Source organism: Patagioenas fasciata, chromosome 7 (assembly GCF_037038585.1).
Source record: "Patagioenas fasciata isolate bPatFas1 chromosome 7, bPatFas1.hap1, whole genome shotgun sequence".
Lineage (NCBI taxonomy): Eukaryota > Metazoa > Chordata > Aves > Columbiformes > Columbidae > Patagioenas > Patagioenas fasciata.
The window spans coordinates 20336319-20358842 of record NC_092526.1 but is presented as its reverse complement, the minus strand read 5'-3'; the positions used below and the strand labels follow the sequence as shown (position 1 = coordinate 20358842).

Here is a 22524-nt window from a genome sequence, read left to right as displayed (position 1 = left end):
CACAAGTTGGATAGAAACAACTGAAAGTCTGTTATGGATGGAGTAATTAGGTAAATGACAAATGTAGACTCAGAAATCATTGCCCTTATCATAGTGAGGTTAGTCCAATTTCTGGAAAACAGACTGATCTCTTTTTACTGAATATTAGTACTATTTATTTAAAGAATCACTGTGATGTCTTACTGAATACATGGCTGTTCACTGTTTTCAGGCTTCCTGTCTCTTAGTGATTACTGTGTCATAAGTTCTGTCTCTTGCATTTCCACCAGTGTGTGCTTGCAGGCCCCTTTCACAGAGCTATCTAGCTCTGACAAAAATAATTGAATTTTTTTGTACTTATTACCAAAATTTTGAGTACGACCCTTCCCTGCCATACTAAATATCACTTGAAAAAAATGCATTTCTGAGTAAGCCACAATTCTGTTTACTATTTGCTTTTATCAGCCCTGGAAGGCGCTCTCCTTCCTCTTTGTGCTAGGAAATTCTCATTATGTTGCTTTTTCTGAACACAAGTTTCCATTGCTTTCTGTCTCAGCAGAATCCCAAGCATCTCCCACCATCTTCCCAGGGCTCTATTTTAAAGTGTTTCCATTCTTATTTTTATTAATTTTCTCTTTTTTTCCCCCCACAAATCTATTAAAAAAAAAAAAAGGAGAGGACATAGCCCTTCTATTTTTGGCCTCAGAAACGTTCAGCTCAGTTTATGTTTTCAAGCTTTATCCCATCCCATCTCATGCCTTCTATCTTGGTAATTTATTTTAGTACCTTGTAAACATGCAGATCAATCTTTTTCATCTTTCCTCTACTCCTTAAACAGATTCTCTGATTTGCTTCCAGCATTGGCTCTTTAGAATTACTTCATAATACAGTTCAAAACACTGAAGATCATCCTCCTGGTAAAACAAAACAAAAACAAACAAAAAGCCAAATCCTGTCAAAGACAGAAAGAAAGGCTTAGAAATAAATGTAAAGCTTAGAAAATAAATGTAAAGCTTAGAAATAAATGTAAAATGTAAATATATCTTGTTTGTGATTCAAACAAGATATATTTAATAGTGGTATTGGTCAAAGATGACAAAACTAAGGAGCAGCTACACTACTTTTTAACTGAAGTAATGTATCTGGAGGATGCTTTCAAATGTATGGTTATTTAAGTGCATTTTAAGCCAGTCACTTGATTGTGTTCCAGATGTATTTGCCTGCGATACATCCTCTCATTCCTCCCTGGACTCCATTTTCTACTTACTCTTCAATGATGTTTACTTCAGAGCAAGATCTTTCATTTTCTTAAATGATCTAAAGCATCTATCTGTTTTGTTGCACATTATTGTAGGAATTTGCCCGGAGGAATTAATGACCAAGATACTTCTGAGGAAGATGATAGGTGCTCCTCCTAGGAATGTCCCAGCAGGGCTCTTCCAGTATCTTCGAAGGATTCCTGAAGCAGGTCTAGAAGTGAAAACAGAAGGGAGGAGGCTGGTGGATCATTAGCAGCTGATACTGAAAATTAATTCTGTTCTTTATGTTCCTAGTGGATGGAACAGGAAAACTGAAGAAATGGGCTCATCCAGATGAGATACAGGGAACAAACTTTGTAAGACAAATGATAGTGAAGAGTGGCAATGGAGTATCAGGGGATATTTTGTCTGAAGGTCTGTAGGAAGGGGTTAGATGAAACATCTCTTGGGAAATATAATAGGTATAGCAATTTTGTCTTGGACAGGAAGATGAACTGGGTGGCCTCTGATAATTGTTTCCAAACCAATTTTTCTGCGAGTCTGCGAAAAGAAGTAGATAACTGAGGTACAACAGACTTAAAGAAAAGTATGTAATCAATTACAGAGGGCCCAAAATGGGCCGTCTAGAAGCTATCTTCGGTAGAATTTTCTTAAAGTATATAAGCCTCTCCTCAAGAATTTATTCTACAGTATATTCTACGTATGTCTTGATAAATATACACTCTGCAACACCAAATATATTTTTGTAAAGAACAGAAAATATATCCTAAAAAGTTATCTAATTTTGTGGTGTTTCTTTAGATTAAATAGGCTTTACTGGTTAACCTTAGTGAGTATGCTAATAAAAGGAATAGGAAAGGATATTTGAAAAATCTGATTGACTCTTTCTTACTATCAGGAGAATACCATACATTTAATTAAAAAGCATTTTTAAATTGATAGTTTATCTTCAGCAGAGAAGTATAACACTTCAAAAGCTGATTAAAGTGAGTGTTCCAGAGCCATTTCAATGTTCTATATTTTATGTTAATATTCAGTATTTTTCACAGCTGAGAAACACAATATGATACATTCATTTTCTGAAATGAAAGCCTAAATAATGCCAAACATATAACGTGAAATGTGCAGTGATGGATAGAAACAGACAACTTTTCAGAGCTCCATACTGGCTACGTTAACCATGCTTAATTGAAAAAGAAGTTATCCAATAGTTTTAAAAATATTTTTTCTTAAACATTAACTATGTGATTCAAATACTATCTAGAAATCTCACATTTGAATATTTTTACCTTCAGCTCAACTTATTTTCTCTGTATACACACACGTAGGAGATAGACCAGAAAGGGTGACCCTTTTTACTATGTTTTCAGGACTTCATATTGTCTCAAAAAGTTTATTACAGATATAATACTCTGAAATAATAAACGATTACGTCTGAAACAAAATTTGCACTCCAAGTAAAAGGATCTATGTATTGCAGTAACATTTTTCTTAGTCATTTTTTCTCCATCTGTGCCAAGACTAAGTGCCATTGAGATAGCCAGTGTCTTCAGAGGGTCTGGTCCTGTATGTCTCCTGTCCTGAGGCTGTGCCTTCCCATGTGAGCTCACCCTTGAGCCATGCCCCCAAACTCCTTGGGAAGCTACTAACTAAAACAAGTGAAAACTGTGCCATGGTCAGCTTTTTTAACAAGAGGTGATTTTGTCCCCAAATACAGCAGGATTTTATACCATCAATTAGTGCATTGGCTTCTAAGCGACAGAGTAAGTAAAATAAATGTTGTTCATATAAACATATACATAATGAAATTACCTAGAAAAAAAGTAATAAAATTTTATTGTGCAGAGTTTTTTAAGAGTAAGGCTTTAGAATAAGCTAAATAAATTCACAAACTGGAATAACATGTTGAGTAAACATATATATTTTTAACTTTTGAATTAACAATGGCAAAGGAAACAGCACAATAATGGCTTGAGTGTCCTTCAGGAACAGTCTATAGTTGGGAAAAATAAATTTGAAACGTACAGCTTATTTTTCTTCTGTGAAAGTCAATGTTATGGAGGGAGACATCTTCAAATAGACTGTTTGACTTTAATGCTAATTAAAAAAATTGAATTGTAGCGTAGAAGATTGTGATTCAATACTTAAAAGAAACGCAAGACCAATTTAAAAAGTATCCTGCTAAATCAGGTGCCAAACTGGATTTAATTAAAACAAAAACTTGCTTTATATCTTTTTAATAATTTGGAATACTTACATGAAAACCAGTGTATATGAGTCATTAAAAATGTATTCCTATTTAATGGCAGACTAAATTGATTTTGTTTAACAAACAATGGACAAGAAATATATAGGCTCTGATAAAAGGAAGACATATCAAATATACTTAAAATCTGCTGCAAAATAATATACTTTATTCCATAGTGCTGTTGTCTGGGACTGGAGAGCATTGTAAAACTGTATTTACTGACACATCCAGATGAGGAAGACTTGCCAGATGTTATTTCAGCATATTTCTGTCTGGTTTACTGTTTCCTTTTGATGGGCAAATACAAAACTGTCTGTACCATTTTATACAATTGGAATTTACACTCAGGTGGCCTAGAGATACTTGAGAAAGTTTTGCAAAATATATTTATTCTGATACAAAAGCTGAACTCCAGAAGTGCCTGTCCACCTCAGCCTGTCTGTGATTCTGTAAAACAAAGCCACATCCTAGGAGCACAGGGTGGAGAATGTTACAAGCCTTTATTAAGGAGCAACTATGCACCAAAATACAAAACCTGCTAATATAAATAGAAATACAGATAGAAATAGAAATATAACTTACAAAATATGTATAATATATAGAAAATATAGAAAATTATAAAATATGTCTATTAATAGAAATATAAATAGAAAATTTGGAAATGCTAACATAGAGGCAGTCTTGCATCATCATGTATGAGGACTGTACCTGCCCTGAAGTGAAAACACCATCATATTTTATGAGTGGAACATATAGTAGACAGAAGTTTACAACTTTATTGATGTACATGTGCAATGAGATTAGAAAAAAAACCCTCTTGATTAGTTCGAGTCCCTTTTAAGTAGAATTCTAACTGAAGATTACTTTCACTCAAATAATATGTTTAGGTTTTTATTTTGGAATTATTTTTTGAAAACACTTTTTTGGAACACTAGTTGCTCAGCTGGGAGAAACAAAAAATCATATTGCTCAAGAGTAGGGAAGGATAAATCATGAGACATGCTAACAAGAGAAAGTGAAGTAGCTGATAGAGTACCCCCTCTCTTTTGTCTGCATACCTAATTCGGAGACAATAGCTGACATGGAGTTTCTTGGGGAAAAATAATTTTTAAAAAAAACCTGAGGAAGTATGCATAGTTTTTTTAAAATACAGGGAAATAGTAAACATTCAATTTTATTTTTCAAAGCTATTTCTCTGTTCTGAAACAAATCTGTCTTCAGAACATTGAGTAGTATTTAACGAATAGTCATAACAGTGTTTTATTCAAAATTTTGTCTCCCTTTTTCTTTGACCTCTTTGCACATAATGTTTCTTTGGGCATCTCAGCAGTGACATTTATTTCTCAGGGTCCTATGCTTTGTAGGATTCTGAAATGCAGGAAACTGGTCAGTTTTGGCAATAGTTTATTTTTCCTCTCCTGTTACCAAAGTAGGATTGACTGTGATATGCGACTGGAATTTCATAAGATAGGCCTAAGAGTATGTATTTCAGTCTATATTTGGGTGTTTAGGCAAAAAATAATGTGTCCCAGAACAGAGTGACAAGAATTTTATATCGACTTTTGTGTGAATTCTTGATTGCTTAGCGTTTGGGAAAGGATGGCTTATGCCTTTAGCTGTCTGTTCAGATAAATTCCACATATGAAATATGGGTCATTTACTCTCTTTTATGTGAGAAAATATTGCGAAGATGGCTAAATAGTGGCTGTGGATAGTGACACTGTGATTGGCATTATACTGAAATCCAGACAGTAAGCAATTTTCCCTTCACTTTAGAGGTCTGCAGGTCTGATTTTCTCTGTGTAATGCTTCTCATTCAGGTGACTTTCCTGAAGCAGTAATTATTAACTGCTTTGGGTGATTAAAACAAGATTTTTATACATATTTTGATGTGTTGTCTCAGTTAAAATACTGTATTTCAGTGTTGTAGGGCATATTTTTGCTTCTGGAAGTTTCAGGAACATGTTTCTTAAAAACCTCCTGCTTTCTGGCTCTGTCAGGCTCTAGTTCTGAAAGTGTTCTTTCTTATTACTGCTCTAAAGTACACAATCTTGAACTTCAGCACCTCATAAATTCTAGATTCTTACCCGCAAATGGTTCTATTTTAGTTTGTGCCCAACATGACCTGTTGCTTTGCATACATATATATATTTTTTATGCCTATAACAGGTGGGGGTTTCTGTAGTGAATCGAGGACCCCAGTCTCTATGTGTTGTTCAAACACAGAGAGAAAGTGGATCTCTGCTCCTACCAACATACAATGTAAGTATAAGGGAAAACGCTCAGGTGGCATAGAGAGAAAGAGGACCTTGAAGGTGAAGGAGTAAGATAGTTTTGGTGGCTGAGAGCCTAACCACCAAAAATGGAAGGTACCTTGAAAAATAAGAGATTAAAAGGAGGATAATGAGGGAGCTTTGCAGATATTTGTGTTTCCTAAATGTGACTGGGAGTCTTCTTTGAACGCACAACGTTGATGTAAATTGAAAATTTGAACAATGGAGTTATAATCTAAAAAACTGAGTTTGAGATAATGAAGAAAGCCTGCAAAGACTCTCTGAGAGGAAACCTATAATCTCTTTTCTAAGAATGTATACAGCAGGATAACATAGCCTAAGAACCAGTAAGAAAATCCCCCTGGATATGGGCAGTTTTTGTTTGATGAGGCCAAATAAACTTACTTTCTTGTAAGTATGGTGGAAAACAGAGACTGTTTGACAGTAATACCCTTGCGGATGGCTAAGAAAGGCTGCAACTTAGGTGTGTATGGGGAGTGGGGGATGTACAGTAAGATTTAGATGTGGTCAGGCTCCAAAACTTAGGTGAGGACAATTGACACGTGTAAGAGATTTATCATGACTGGTAGCACAGACGCAATTAACCTTGGAAGCCCTTAGGCTTGGTTGCTAACCTTTCATGTGCCAAACTGCTGTGCTAGGCACTCATAGATTGGGATGGATCACTCTCCCTGAGAACTGAAAAGCTTATACCAGCAGTGGCAGCATAGAGAAGTCTGAAATAATTAAAATTTGGGTCAATTGGACTGCATTTAGGATCAATAGGATGTTTCTGAAGGGAGCTTGGAGGACAAAACAGCTACAGCCATCCATTCTGCCTGCTTTCAGCAGGGCCCATGTGGTTTGGCCAGCTCTGATGCTGTTCTGAAAAGGTAATCCTCAAAGGTGCGTAAACTGATTTACCTGCAGCGTGAACACATCTTGGCTGTCTGTTGTTCAGGGCACAAGAACAAAAGTAACTCGAGAGGGACATCTTCCTGGGAAAGCTCAGATATCTGCTGCTGCAGACTTGGGGATTTGCAAGCAACCTCCCTCCCAAATCCAGAAGTATGTCCTATAAAAGGCAATGTGGACAGGTTCCTGTTGCCTCAGGAGCAGCTTGTGACAGAATGCAGTTTTGGCTGCATAGTGTCAAATATAGTACAGAGGTAGCCTGAGAAAAATAGCTAGTAAAATTAAAGAGAATCTTAACATTTCATATTGCTAGTGATAAATCTATGTGCTCATTTCATAACAGGCATCTTAAGATTTGATACTGTAATATATCCCACATTTTGACTGAGGCCCTTCCTTCTTAGGGAACACAGTCACTAAGGTACCTATTCACAGTCTTATGCTTTGGCCATCTGTTATGCATCAGATCACTGTGTTCTTACTGAAAAAATGCCTTGTGCTCTGCACTCTCATCTGTCTTCAACTGTCTTTTGCAATGGCAACAGTTTTGATCTTGACCTTTTTTGGTTTGGGAATATTTTGGATACATTCACCTCTCCATGCTTGCTGGCTTGCTCCAAGCTTCTGCAGTCAACCTTTACTTAACCCAAGAACTCCGTCACCACCCAGCCCAGCAGAAAGCTGAATTTCACAACCACATACCTGAAAACTCAGCCCCCATCCTGTCCAGCCCAAAGCGCTCCCCACCTAGCACTCTGGTTCCAGCAAGCCCAGCTGCCTGGGGGGGCTGGAGCAGGCAGGCAGGGAGGGAGCACATTTCCATCTCACTCCTTAGGACAATGTTCGGTTCAAGACCCTCATGGGCTTGCTAGAAAGGTGAAAAGAATTCATGAAGAAAAAAGTTTGAGCAAGAAAAGTAGGAAGAGAGGAAGGGAGAGCAAAAATTTTGATGAAATTTTTAATACTCTTTTAAAATTACTTTTCCCAGGCTAGATCCTCCCCCACCCTCAACCTTTCCCACTTTGCAATTATTTCCAATGACATTATATGCTCTATGGCATTACATGTCATAATGTAAAAAGCATTTCACTGTCCCACAACTTAAAGTATGAGAAATAATTTGCACTATAAGTCACAAAAGAGGACCTCCATCATAATGAATTTATAATATATATAGTCTAGAATTTTTAAAATAATTATTGAATGATGGATAGTAGAATATATGTATATTTACATGATTTGAAATAGTACTTTTATTAATTTCTTAATACAAATATCTCTCACTCATATTTCTTCTCTATGCATTAGTCTGACAGCACTGAAATAGCAAAATATGCTCAGAAGTAGGGGACTGCATCTTTTTAGCACATGTGAAAGCCAGCTGGTAAAATTTCAATATGTAAAAGAAAAGGGAAGTATTCCTCCAGGTTAGTGTGCCTCTACATTAAGGTAAGACAAGAGTTTCAGCTGAAATGACATTTTAACCTAGCACAAATCAGAATTCTTCTTCAAGATATAAATAAAATATATCCATTAGGGAATAAAACTTACATGTATGAATCAAGTCAATAGCATGTTTTGAGAACAGCTTCGCTAGGGTCAGGTGTGCATCTGTAATGTTACAAACATAAATCCCGATGCAGTTTTAAATCACAGGGAAAAACCAAGAATTTTAAGAGTAATAAATACGGAAAACTGGGTAAACAAGCATAACAAACCAACTCCTACTCAGAATTGGTAAGCCATGAAAATTCTTTGTGTCTATATTTTTTCATAGGCTTTTTCCTCAAAAACAAATGAAGAGTTGTTTGAAATAATTTCCACTTAAAAATATTGAGTCCTTATAATCAGTGTAACATGATCATTTCTAAGCTTCTTAATTGTGCATGTCCTTTGATTCCTTAGAGCCATGACCTACACATTGCATTGATTTCTTCTCTGACAGTGTTCGTTGTTCACATACTAAAGCCTTGCTTTTCATAACTGCATGTTCTTTACGCCATGCATTTGTTTCTATCGTTGTGCCCTCTCTCAAGTGCATTCACAAGCAGTTTTAGAAAATAGAGTTTCCTACTTAGGCCTCTGACTGTAAGTTTGTCTATACAAATGCATCTAGGTTATATATATGATGCCTGAGAAACATTATTCAGCTCTGAGTCCAGTATGAAATGGTGCCCTGTCTTCAGACGCATTGATCAGACAAGAAGAGTGACGTGCTGAGAAATGTCACTCTGCATTGTTTCTCAGCTGGGTGTGTTGTAAATCAATACCTGACTCTGGGAGTTTGAGTGGTTGAAGCTTTCTCTCATCTAGTAGGTCTAGAACTGGCTTTCACACCAGCTGTGCTATTGGCAGAGTAACGAGTTATGGGACAAAAATGACTAATCTTATCATTTATTTTCAAACTATTTTAGGTATTTCCCTGGACACCCAGTGCTAAAATACCAGAAGGCATTATAACTCACTAGTATAAACTAAAAACTACTATTTAGAAAAAGCATTCCAAAACACTTTAACCTCTATTTAATGTTTAAAATGACAATTCAGAACAGCAAGAAACAGTTAAAAATCACAAATGCAAGAGTACTTTCAGTCATGAAAAAGACAAATATATGGTTTTGAATGAGAAGAGCAGCTCAAAATATTTTAATCACCAATTTCAAATCCTTGGTTAAAGGATTGGTTAAGCTGTTATTTCCCCATCAGCGGAGCTGAGGCCGTGAGGTGTGGTTTGCCATTAGTCAGATCTGCCAGTGTTTGCTGTGGTCTCCACTGTACCATGTTGCTGCTCCTATTTGAGTTCTCATCTTACAGGTGGATTCCCATGAACAGATTCACATGAGTCAGACCTTGTAATCTGTCAATTTCAATTCAAGATAGAGTGCAAGATAGAAGCCTTTAAAATTATTAAATATTTTGTTACTTTGTTAGCTTCATTAACACAGTTTAACTGCACATTTGATGTCCACTGACTGATGTTTATAGGAACTGCACATCTCAAGCCGCTTTCCTTTTTGTATTTCTGTACCTGTATTTGAGAATGGCTTCTTTGCAAAATAATTAATAAATGTGCCCTACAGTTATATTTTAGCCACATAGTTCAGTACTTGATTTGCTAAAGTAAATGCAGCATGCTTTTTAGCAGATGATCAAGGTCCCTTCTGATCCCTAACGTTCTGTGATTCTGTGATCTGGGCCTCAGGAAGGTACTAGAAGTGACTCCAAGTTTGAATGAGTGAGTGTGTTTCTGCAAAATTTGTTATAATTTATACTATTTAAAAGTCTATAGATATATTTCACAAATTTTGATTAATCATTTTTTGTTTTAAAATATTACATGGTATCCAGTGATATTCCCTTAGTTCTCCTAATTTTTAAATTTGTTGTTACCTGTAATATACATTTTGTCTGTTTTCTCAGTACACTTAGTAGCATTAAGTTCATGAATTTTTAAATGTTTTGGGCTGCTGAACATTTAAAGTCTGTGCACATAATAGATTCTTATTTATTTTAAAGAAGCGCATTTCTCTAATTTTTCTTCTTGACCAAGCACAGGATTAAAAAAACCCAGAAAACTCTCAAATCCCAATACCCATAGATTTCATAGTCTGTAATTTTAGCACTTCTAGCTTTTGACTGGATTATTTATTATATATTTACATTACTGTATTTTCAAAAATCAAATTAACATCCTGAAAATGTATTGTAGGGTTAGAATATAAAATATTAAATGACTAGAAACTCACCAGCACTTAAAAAAAAAAAAATGGTGAAAGGTAAAATCTTTGCTTTTAGATAAAGTCAGTGTAACAGTCTTCATTCAGTGACTTTCAAACCACCGCTTCTGCAGAAATACAAATTCCCAGGCTCTGCCTTTCTTTGCAAATCTGAAGCTTTTTTACCCTAAGGCATTGCTCAAAGGGTGTGCCAGAGGCACCAGATGCTGCTGCTGCTGCTGCTTGTAGTGAACCGTTTAGTAGCAAAGACTATTTCATTGCTTCTAGGAATTTTCAAAATTTTGTTTTCCTCTTTATGTGACTGAAAATACCATGAGTATCATGTAAGAACTTCTTAGATCTCAAACCAAGCTAAACATTGGAGGACATAAATGAGAATTTTAAAAAATGCTGAAATAAGTCTTGAGGAATGAGTGGGGCATCTTTAATATACAAAGCCAAGTTGGGCTGGGTCTCTTAAATCCAACTGTGATCATTTGGAATTATACATTACAGATTATTATTCTGAGATACTTTCTTGTTTTTATGGCTAAACCCTTATAATTACTAATATTATGTTTTAAATCATGCTTTCTGGGCTAAGATGTTCCATGTCTACACAAAATGCTCTTACAAGTTATGAACTATCTATGTGAAACTCTAGGTGGATGCCAGTACTCATCAAGACAATCAATCTGAGTTCAGGCTTCTTGCTAATCGCTAAACGTGTTCTGGCAGTGAACATGGGACCTTACCTCTGCCCAGTGTCAGCTGTGTGGAATATCACAGCGACAGAGAGGGATGGGTAGGGCAGGTAAATATGCCTGTGACCCATCCACACAAGAAGTCAATGCACCTTTTAATGTCATCTACGTTTCACTCATTTTTAGCAATTCCTTCTTCAGGCTTCCCAGCTGGGTCACCCCCAGCTTCCATGCTGCTCCACAGGGAAACAGTGTGAGCAGAAAGCAAATCTGATCTATAGCCTTGGTCTTAACCTGGCTTCAGTAAAACAACTAACATGTAAACACAGGATCACAGGTGGCATGTTTGTCAATGGGAGCTGACCAAGCAAACTCATTCTGCGAAACGGGATGATAACCAAACAGCAAATTAATGGATGGATTTTGATGAGCTGATGGGGATGACCAGGTGGTCTCCTGATGCAGAAGCTGAGAGTGGTAAAAGCAAGAGGTTCTCTTTGACCATTTTGAGAAAACCCTCCAGGGAGGCACAAGTGAAATGACTGAAGGTTAAGCTAAGAGTTTCCAGGAAATTCAGAGAAGTAGTAATGGAGGAGTGGTTTATTACTTTTACCTTTGGTTTTACCTCTTTTACTCTGTTCAGAGGAAAGCATAACCATATCAAGGACTTCTGCAAAGTCTCTGTGTCATTTGCTTCAAATGCTGCTTTTCTGGATCACATGCTTCAGCTGCTGCTTTTCTAAGTGATGAGTTGCACATCAGTGTGAGAAGTATGAAGCTTTGGGATGAATCTGTTAAGACACGATGAGTCTGTGAGTATGCACTAGTGCTGGAATTCTAGACTGGTTGCTGAACCATAGGTGACATTTGTAGGAAAGGCAGTCTGTGCCTAGGAGATGTGCCAGGGAGACTTACCAAGGCAATGTGTAACCTACACAGGGTGCATCACCTCGATCACAAAAGAAAGAAGAGATGTGGAAAACAGCTCTAATGTGCTTGCTTGCTTGATTAGTAGCAGCAGTAATTCTTGGATGTTAGTGGAAATTACTTGATCTGATACTCAATACAGTAAATTAACTGTGTAACTATACTACTTCTAGGGCATAAGGTGCCAGGTCCTGAGCATTGTCAGGTCTTTAGACGACTGTCATGTCCAGCCATGCCTGGACACAGATTGAGAGATGGTGGCCTTGTGAATGTCCATTTAATAAGAACTTTCCAAAATGACATTGGGTTACCATTGTTAATTCTGATTTTGTTGAAAATCAGTTCAAAACTAATCTGGAAATAAGTGAGAGTCATTTTTTGACCAGGACTGTGTTTTGGAAGAAGTTTCTTTACAGAAGTGATGTGAGTTTTTATATTGGTTATATGAAATTTTGAGAGCTATTAATATCTGTATATATAAATAGTTTATGAACTTAAATAAAGTTGGATCTCCAAGAACAGATACTAATTATGCCTCTGCAAAGAGAAATTGTTAATCTCCTAGAAATAAGCCTTTTCTCACATATTCTTGCCAAAATTATTAATAAGTTGGAAGCAGTCTATTAAGAAATAGCAGAATCCTTTTACTGTTGGTAAAAATGATTGCTCGTTTCTGAGTTCAGAATCACAGAACTGCAGAGGGACATACAGGGAGAACTGTAGACGTCTGGCCCTAGCAGGATCAGAAGTGGCCAGTAAAAAAGGATACATTGCCTTGCCCACATAAATAGCAATAAAAATTCCATGTGTTTACAGGCATGTGTTGTATGTCACATGTGACATAACATTAGCATATAGCATAGAAATTATTTTAACAAACACTTGATTCACATGTGGCCCATATGTTTGATGCATCTCATAAAACCCAAGATAGGCTGACGGGTGCAGAAGGGAATGATGAACACAGGAGCTATACAGAAGTCATGCAGTGGCAATAGTGCTTCCTGGCTTGTAGAGCTGAGTTGTGGTTTGAGTATTTCCAATTCCTTGACCACTCCATCCTTTCAAAGACGATTTGTGAGATGGATCTCTCACTTTGGGTGCTGCACTGCACTGACTTAGTATGTAATACCGTGCATCTAAAACAGAGCTGCAGGGCTGTTACTGCCTCCTCTCTGCACTATGCACAAGCATGTGCTGAAACATGCCTGGAGTGCACAGTGAAAGCAAGGCGATGAAGGATCAAGACTGGTTTCTAATATTTAATTAAAGAAAGCTGAAACTCAACTCTTCTGCCGTTCATGCGGTGTAAGGGTTTCCTGCGCAGTACAAAAAGTATTTACAAGTTTCTACAGTTGTGGTGTTTTTGTTGGGTTTTTTGTTTTTGTTTTTTAGTCACTTCATAGCAGTCCCATCGTTTTGCTTGCAAACCAGCAGTTCTTTTGGTTTCCTTAATTGCAGTTGTGTTTTTTTTCACATTATCTTGTGTGTTAAATAGGTTCCTGTTGTCCCCTCCATCCTCTTCCTTGACTCAGGAACCTCAAGAATGAAATCAGTGCTTGCTGTTCTGTTTGCAAGAAAAATACACACATAACTAAAACTGACAGAAAGTTTCAAAAAGTGTAAATACTTTTGCCTTTACATCTTCAAGACTTCTGGTTATTATGTCAGACTGGCCCTTCCATTGACCACATGAAGACAGCAAGTACCAGAATGCTGTAAATGGGGTTAAGCAGCCCACTAAGAAGGTAAATTAGTAACATTTTTGAGTACGGAGATGTCTTTGAGCTTGTTAGCTCTGCATCATTCAAGGGTATAGAGTAATCTGTTTTCCATCAGCTTTTATTTCTTGTTTCCCAAGTGTGCTAATATGCCAAAACAAGAACCTAAACCTTGTCTTAAATTCAATTTTACCTTAATGTAAAATGAATCAGTAGCATTATATAATTTACCCTGTATAGCCTGCATTGCTTTGTTTATTTTTTCAACCAACAAAAGGTGCTATTATGTTTGCTAAGGCAAATGGAAACAGATGTTTCAGACATTGCTTGAGAAAATTAATCTTGAATTAGTAATGTAGATTGTGAATAGAATGGATCCCCACTCTGATCAAATCAAAGAAAGCAGAAAGACTGCTGTTCTGTACTGCAGTCATTTGCTGCACAAGATACACTGCAGGAACACAGTAAGCACGGAATTCATTCAGCTTGGTAGCAATCCAGTATTTCTAACCTATTAAATATATTTACTCGATGAAGTAGTACTGCAGATGCATTGTGGCTTGTCCCATTAAAATATTTTTTTTCTTCCTATGGAACTGCATAACTAATTTTGGTTTTTGCAGCTTGCTGAAATAGAAATTACTTGGTTGCAGTTAATGGAATTAAGCTAGCAAAGCAGCAAGCAGACACAAGCTATTTTTAGTCTAAAGCAGAACATAGTAGCTATATTTTGGTTTAGACATGCATTAGTAAATTTTAAAATGTAATGAGGCGTCTCAACAATGCATATATAAATATATGTAAATAATAGTGTTGAATAAAATTCTGTGTCCACATCATGTGGTCTTCTGATTTACTGTAACCAAGAAGCAAGGATAGAACTGAGAATCCTAGTATTAGGGGGACAAAGGTTGCAGCTACACAGAAGTCTGCTTTGAGTGCTGCAGACAACAGCTTCTCGTACAGATAGCTCACAGGGAGCATTCTTATTTTCCCAGCATGGGGGTTTTGCTTGGTTAGTTATTTTGTTTGGAGAGAGCTGGCTTGTTTTATTTTGTTTTATTTTTCAAAACTGAGGCTTGTATTTTCTTCCAGAATTGAAGAAGTTAATGGGGAATGAAAACTAGAACTAAACCCTCTATTCATAATTTTTTTGTTCTCAGCTATGAATACACCTCCAGCGACTTTCAACCGACTCTACTTAAGTGAATTTATTAGATATAATAGAGAAATAGCTCTAGGAGCAGGGATGAGAAGCCAGGATTGCCTTCCCAAATGAAGGCTTATCATTAAGATGCAAAGTTCATGTTTTCTTCTATTTTTTCTGCCCCATTAATCTTGATTTCATTCCTGCATAGTGATGGCAGAGCGCTGTGCAAAGACATCAGATGGTCTGTTGCCCGTGGTAGTGTAAGAGTTTTGCTGATTGTTGGAAAATATGGCTTTGAATTCCCTGGAGCTGATGAGGGAGTTTAGCACAGATACTCATGTAATGAGATGTAAGCTAAGCAATTATACAGCGGCGTGGATATCACAGACGTCAACTATATTTCATGTCTCTGTCTGTCCTGCTTTCTGGCTGTTGAGCAGCCTTGACTGGGGCACTAAACTGCCTTCCTAAATCACATAGCTACCCATGCCTGTTTGCAACTCTGGCAAACTAGTCATCTCTTCCGTCATCCCTCCCTTTCTGGGAGTCCCTGTGACAGTAACCTTGCTTGTGTCTCAGCTTAGGCAGTGGAAATGTCTAGACTTGAGCTAGTATATACTCTTTGGTTGCTTCCAGTATTTCAGATAATTCATTTATAGCTCAGTGCATATATATGTACCCTATTCTGATATGTGCAGTATTAATGTATCTACCCTTTAATTAAAATGAATATGCATTAAATAAATATAGTTAGCCAGCAAGCAAGTCCTTGTGCCCTGATCTGCATTATCCCCGCCAAGAGGTAATATCAAGACACTGGTGAAAAAAGATAAGGGAGAATCCTATTATCGGTCTGGTAATATGGACGTTCCCCTTATAAAGCTGTCCATTAAAATTAAATTTATTTTTCTATATGAGCTACAGGGAGTCTTAAGAAGTTGCATAGTCCTAATATTCTAATCTGATGTCTTCTGCCAAGTGTGTTCACTTTGGATATCCTACCTACTTTTGCTACTTGGAGTAGCCCTAAAATAGAGATGAACAGGCCAGATAAAGGCAAGGTTCTGTGAAGAAGGAAACAGGGGTTTTTCCTTAGCTAAGGCCTGACAAACACAACCACAGTAGCTGGCCATACCTTCCTATCCATCCACAAATACACACTTTGAGGAAGATAATTTATATTTATTCTTTACTTTAAAGACAAGAATCATAATAAATTGTTGATAAATCAAAAATAATGAGAAACTGTGCCAATAAACAATGAGAAGTGATATAACACAGAGATTTGGTCTCTGTGAGTTTACATGTAGATTCACTGATCTATCTTTATTTTGTAGTAGCTGTGGTTTGTTAGTTGCACAGTCAGATGATGTTCCCTGTGCGCGTCACCGATAACCTCACTAACACTTAGTTTCTTTATAAAAATGAAGTTACCAATGCTACATCATTGCATCTAGAGCACTTCAAAATTTTAGTGCTATTGTTTACTACTCTTAAAAATAGTAAAATGCATTATTTTTCATAGAACTGATTTGTTAGTTTATGCCAAAAGCAAAAACATTATGTGTGTCACAGGACAAGGGCAAAGTGAAGGGCAAAGATTAAATTCTGCTTATTCTAGCAGAATTCTCTTGTCTGCGTTTTCCCTTAGTAATCAGTTTCACAGTGCTGGAAAGTACAAGGAAACAGCAGTCTGTGGAGACATTTAAGGGTGTCTTCCTGAAATTCAAAGGGAGATTAACCAGACAGTGAAAACAGTGCAGTTTCATTTGCTAATTTCTTAATATTGAATCAACAATGTGCCCTTGTGGCCAAGAAAGCCAACAGTATCCTGGGGTGCACTAAGAAGAGTGTGACCAACAAGTTGAGGGAGGTTGTCCTCCCCCTCTGCTCTGCCCTGCTGAGGCTGCACTTGGAGCACTGCGTCCAGTTCTGGGCTCCCCAGTTTAAGAAGGACAAGGAACTACTGGAGGGAGTCCAGTGGTGGACTATGAAGATGATTAGGGGTCTGGAACACCTTTCTTATGAGGAGAGACTGAGAGAGCTGGGTCTGTTCAGCCTGGAGAAGAGAAGGCTGAGACAAGATCTCATAAATGTTTATAAATACCTCAAGGGTGGATGTCAAGAGGATGGGACCAGACTCAGATTGCGTCGTGTAGCATTGTACAAATCTAGTCTTGATGGCCTTTCACCAAATTGAGAAACTGTATAATAAAAAAAGTGGAACAGGGAGGCATACGTATGCAAGCTTTTGCCTACAAAAGTGAAGAACATAAATTATTGTCTAGTTATTCTCTAGAGCATATTTATTCTGATATGCTGCTCATAAGAAAGTCACTCAAACACAATTGGAGATGAAAAAGGAAAAAAAAATCTCGTTCACTCCAGAAGGAAAGTAAGAAAGAACTTAGTGAGAAATCTATATTTAGTGTATTCTTATATTCTTTCCTTTGTTGAATTACCAGTGCTATGCTAAAGAAAACAAACCAACCAACCAAAATAAAACAAAAAAAACCTTAAACAGCCAACAAATAAACCACAAACAACCAAAACAATGAGCTAAGTCAATTTCGATCATATAAGCATTCTGTAGTTATTCAATTAATATTTAATATATCACTTGATAGAAATCAGAAGGATATTGGTTGATTAACTGGCCTAGTATCAATCATTAGCCATCCCTAACAGGTAAGTGAGAACAAATTAATCAAGTATAGTAAAGGAAATACAGACCTTTTAGTTAACCACTGTGATATGACAGACAGAAGTGATTTGGGATTAAGATTGTAGTGAATTCTGTGTGTATTTAATACTGACTTTTAAATTTATAAAAGACTTCTATTTGCAATTCTGAAGACTTATAATCGTGGAAATGCATGAAGGAAAATGTCTCTAGAATATCATCCTCTAATCTATTAAGCAGAGGATAAAAAGTATTTCATCTTCCCCAAGTCTCCTAAAGCATTTTGTTAAGTACAGCCTACTTGGTTCTAGATACATCTAAAGGTGTATATATGGCTAGCTCCATGTACATTTGACAGACCTGAGAATATTCTAGGACTAATTATAGAAAAAAATGTAATGTTCCTTTCTACAGAAAAAAAAAAAATAAAATACAGGTATTATTACAAAGGTCTACGGGGTTTGCTGGTTTTAAACTCACTATGTAAACACAGTAGCTGAATCAAATGTTTTTGCAGCCTGGCTAATGGCTGTGAAGTAGGTTGTTTCTGTGCATCTGCAGGCTTAGCTCCTTGTTCTGCGTGCCAGCTGGGGACAGTCTGCTGAGCGAGAAGGTGATCCTGACAGAGCACCAGAGGGCTTCAGAGCTCAGCTTTGCTCGCTTTCTATTTCCTTCCTCTTCAAAACATGAGATTGCCCTTGCTACCCTCCAGCACCTCCCTCCTGCTGTGCCCAGACTACTCTGGCTTGCTGTACCCTCGCTGGCCACCATGGCTGGGAACACGGAGTGCCCTGTACGGTGGGGGTTTTGGACAATGAAGAGAATTTTCAAAGGAAAAATTGCAAAGGGCAAAACCAGCCTCCTTGGTCCACAGGGAGGAGGAGAGAGAAAGGTAGACATGGCTATGTAGCCTCATTTACTGGTGCCCATGGAGATTATACCTGTGGAGAGGAGAGGGGAGGAGAAGGAGCTGTCTCTTGTGTCTCTGTATCTTCTTGAAGCCCACGGAGCAAGTTGTACCCACCTGTAGCTATGGCTCTCATAGTGTTTGAATAGTGGCTTAGTATGAGAGCTGGTTCCCAAATGGTGGTGCCACTCACAGGGATCGATTTGAGGATCAGCCAAAATCAGTAGTGTGGCTAGTAGTTTTTTTGCTTCTTTCTCAGAATCCACAAGGTGTGGTTGAACATTAAAAAATAATTTCAGACTGTACAAACTATGAGATTATAACTGTTCTGTAGTTAAGAGACTTGAGAGTCAGTTCCCAGAAGTAAACCAAACCACAAAATGGGGAGCTGGGGGAAGCCTAGAGGATGCTCTCTGTGTGTAGGAAGAGAAGATTCTAAATCCTTGTTGGCTGAGATACACTTTCTAATATCCCTTTTGCCCCTACTGGAGAGAGAGAACAGGATGATTCTGATTCCTTTCAGGATCAGAAAGAAGGGAAAACTTTAGAGAACTGTTTTTGGCATGAGTCATTGCTTTGCATGGGTCAATACTTCATATTTTGGTAGGAGATTAGCTCCCTTTAATTTTTTACAGTGATAAATTTGCCACCTTGATTCTTTGGAAGGCATTATTCTGATTGTGGTTGATCGTTCCATACATCCAGGTGACGTATGTTTTTTTTGTTTCTTTTTTTTTTGTTTGGTTTTGTTTTTGTTTGTTTGTTGTGGTTTTTTTTTGTTTTGTGTTTGTTTTGTTTGTTTTTTAATTTTTCTGAGAAATCAAGAAAATTGGGGTAATAGAGCCCATAAGCACTTTGACGCTTCTTTCTTATTTAATCCACTGTATACCACTACTCAATACATGTGTGTGATTAAGATGTTTCTGCAAAACCTGGCATTGATGATCTAGAGTAGCAGTATCAAACTCATTTTCACCGGGGGCCACATCAGCCACGCAGTTGCCTTCAAAGACCTGAATATAATTTTAGGACTGTGTAAATGTAACTACTTCTACTAATATAAATGAAGTAATAAACCCCAAATCCTTGCTCTAGAGTATTTGAGGTTCATTACTTAATGTATACCAGTGACCTTTTCTTTCATTTCCCAGCCACGTTTTTCTCTCTTCTCCCTTTATTTTGTATCTAATTTCTTATTTTGCTTTTTGACTTTTTCTTAATAGAATGTTTAACCATATCTGTATTTGCTTCCATTCCTACTCCTTTCCCAGTATTTGGTTCTTCTGCCTACTTTTCTGTTTTCTTTGTTTTCACCTCTGCATTATTATACTGCTAATCTTCCGGTTTTCCTATATTTTCTTTTCACATTTGTCACATTCTCCCCTAATGTTTTCTACATTCATTTATGGTCCCTTCTTTCCATTTTTTGCTGTATTTTTCTCATCTTATTAATCTTCTTTCTGTGATTCCTTGATTTGTTTGTGACCTTTTTATTTGTTTTCATATGTTTCAACCCAGCCATCTATTGTGTTCTTATTTCTCTGTCATTCCATATCTCTAGTTGATTTCAATGGGTATTGGCCTGCATTTAGCCTTAAGTCTCCTGACAGGCTGACTGATCATTTTGCAGGGACCCCAGTAAAGGGTGGAGACTGCAAATATCTCTTTAAGTACAGGCATGAGGGATATATGCACTGTTGTGTACCCAAATATACATTTAATCTGTATGTCTGATGTGGTCAGAATACTGTTGAGCAGCATGAAAGTCGACAGATCCCTAGTTTTAGCAGAACTTTTTTTTTTTTCCTTGTTTGGTTTATTTTTCGGTTCCAACACATACATAAATACGTGTATTAGAATAGTTTCAGAATTATCCAGTTATAGAACCAGATATATAGCAAGAATTAAACTCAAATAAAAATAGGCAATTGTTCTTCTTATTATCTAGAATACCTGTACAAAAACTTACTTGGAAGTACTCTTGCTTTTTAATATGCAGAGTTGGGTTTTATTTTTTTAATTGAAATTTTGATTCTACACTGCTTGTTTTCTGATACTCTTACTGAACTAAGGGGACATTTCTGCATTAGGTCTGATGAACTGTGCTATTTATAGTTACCAATATACTCCTGATTGACGCCAGAGGAATGTGAAGTGATTTTAAGATAATTAAAGTTATGAGGAAAGAATGTATGTGATTGTTCTTAAGTATAATGATTTTACTTATTTGGACTAGAAGACCATTATAGTCCTAGAGTTGAGAAATTATTGCAGTTTCTGTAACCACCATAAGAACCACACAAGTGCCTCTTACAAAGGCCAAATCACTGGCTAAGATGCTTATTTTCTTTTTCTTTACATAATTTTCAATATTGTGTATTTGAATGTTACAACACAGCATAAAGAAAAGCACTCAAAAGAAATGTTATATCTTTCTCACTTGGTGATTTTACCATGTTTATTTTCTGCTTTCTTTTAGTATTTTCCTATGCAGAAGAATAAATGGTAATTAAAATGTGCAGGATGAAAAGATGGAGCAGCCAGTGCTTGTACCACCCGGACCAGACAGCTTCCAATACTTCACTAGAGAGTCTCTTGCAGCTATTGAACAACGCATTGCTGCAGAAAAAGCTAAGAATTCTAAACAAGATTGTAAAGATGATGATGAAAACGGGCCAAAACCAAACAGTGATTTGGAGGCAGGAAAAACACTTCCGTTTATATATGGCGACATACCTCCTGGAATGGTGTCTGAGCCCTTGGAAGACATGGACCCATACTACATCAATAAAAAAGTAAGTCTAATATCAATTCTGTTCATATGCAAGCCTTTGGAGCGCTTGGTCATGTTCATTTCACTGCCATGCGATGGGTTATATAGTCTGTTACTTCAATCTGTTAATTGGCAACCATGTAGGAAAATGTAATTCTAATAATGTGGAAACATTGCTAATAGGACTAGATATACAGCAAAAGCCAAAAATGTTTGATGCATATACATTCTACCTGTGAGAAAGTTGATAAATAAATTTTTAGTATCTTCTAGTTATAAAATGTTGATTTAGCTAATGTTTGTTTTTAGGAGACGTTCACTCTCTCATGTTCTTTGTACATTGGTTCTCCTGCTTTAAAGAGGAGGAATTTTGCAGTAATATTATTTTTAACATTAAATTAATTAAATTGACAATAAACGTAACATTAGACAAATTGTATAATATGATTGTGCAATGGATATAGCAGGGTGTAAATAACTAGTGTGAAAATTTAGGCTTCTATTCACTGTTCTCCAAAGCATTAGCAAAGTGCTTACCCTCCTTTGTAGTACAGGACAGAATCCATCATCCTTAATATTTACTACCCTTTCTTCCTTTGTGTGTTCCTTTGATATAAATTCAATTATATCACAGGAATAAATTTTGATATAAATTAAAATATCAAAATTTATTCCTGTGATATAATTGAATTTATATCAAAGGAACATTTCTATCAAAGCAGAAACAGTACGTTGTCTTTGATTATAAGCAATATAGAATATCTATACAAATAGGTGTGTATAGAATGGATTACATACTTTGCACACTTTAAAAAAGTGAAGATATATTGAAACTGAGTACACCAACACACCACACTTCCTCTAATGTTCTTCAGATTTAAAATTTACAGCATGAACCAATGCATAGCACATTTTGTTCTCAGAATTCTCCTTTGGTGGCAAATCCTTCAGAGATTTATGGAATCAATAGAGGAATACATGGATAAGCAGAAAATATCATCAAGAGAGTGTAAAACTGATTCTAAATTTTCTAGTGGAACTGGCATCAAACGGTTCTGGGAATATTTTCAGGATGATTCTGTTGCACAGCCCATAGAGAGCAGAAAAGGTTCACTGTTTATAGTGATAGCTGGCTTTGGTGATACTTTAATCATTACATACTGTGATTATGAAAACTCTTTAAATATCGAGACAGGAGTTACTGTGATTTTCACAAAGTGCTGTGTTCTAAGTGTCTTTTAGCTTGCTTATAATCCATGTGATTTATGA

At 36.7% G+C, this 22524-nt stretch overlaps 1 protein-coding gene across 1 annotated transcript in view; it reads left to right on the top strand.

The window, feature by feature from the left end:
* The window catches only part of LOC136102875 (sodium channel protein type 1 subunit alpha), a 98049-nt gene that overhangs the window by 10288 nt on the left and 65237 nt on the right, over window positions 1-22524 (top strand). The window contains exon 2 of the mRNA XM_065840303.2: window positions 20962-21277. Coding sequence (XP_065696375.1) covers window positions 21014-21277 — 264 coding nt within the window. The 5' untranslated portion in view covers window positions 20962-21013. The remainder of the gene's footprint in view (window positions 1-20961; window positions 21278-22524) is intronic.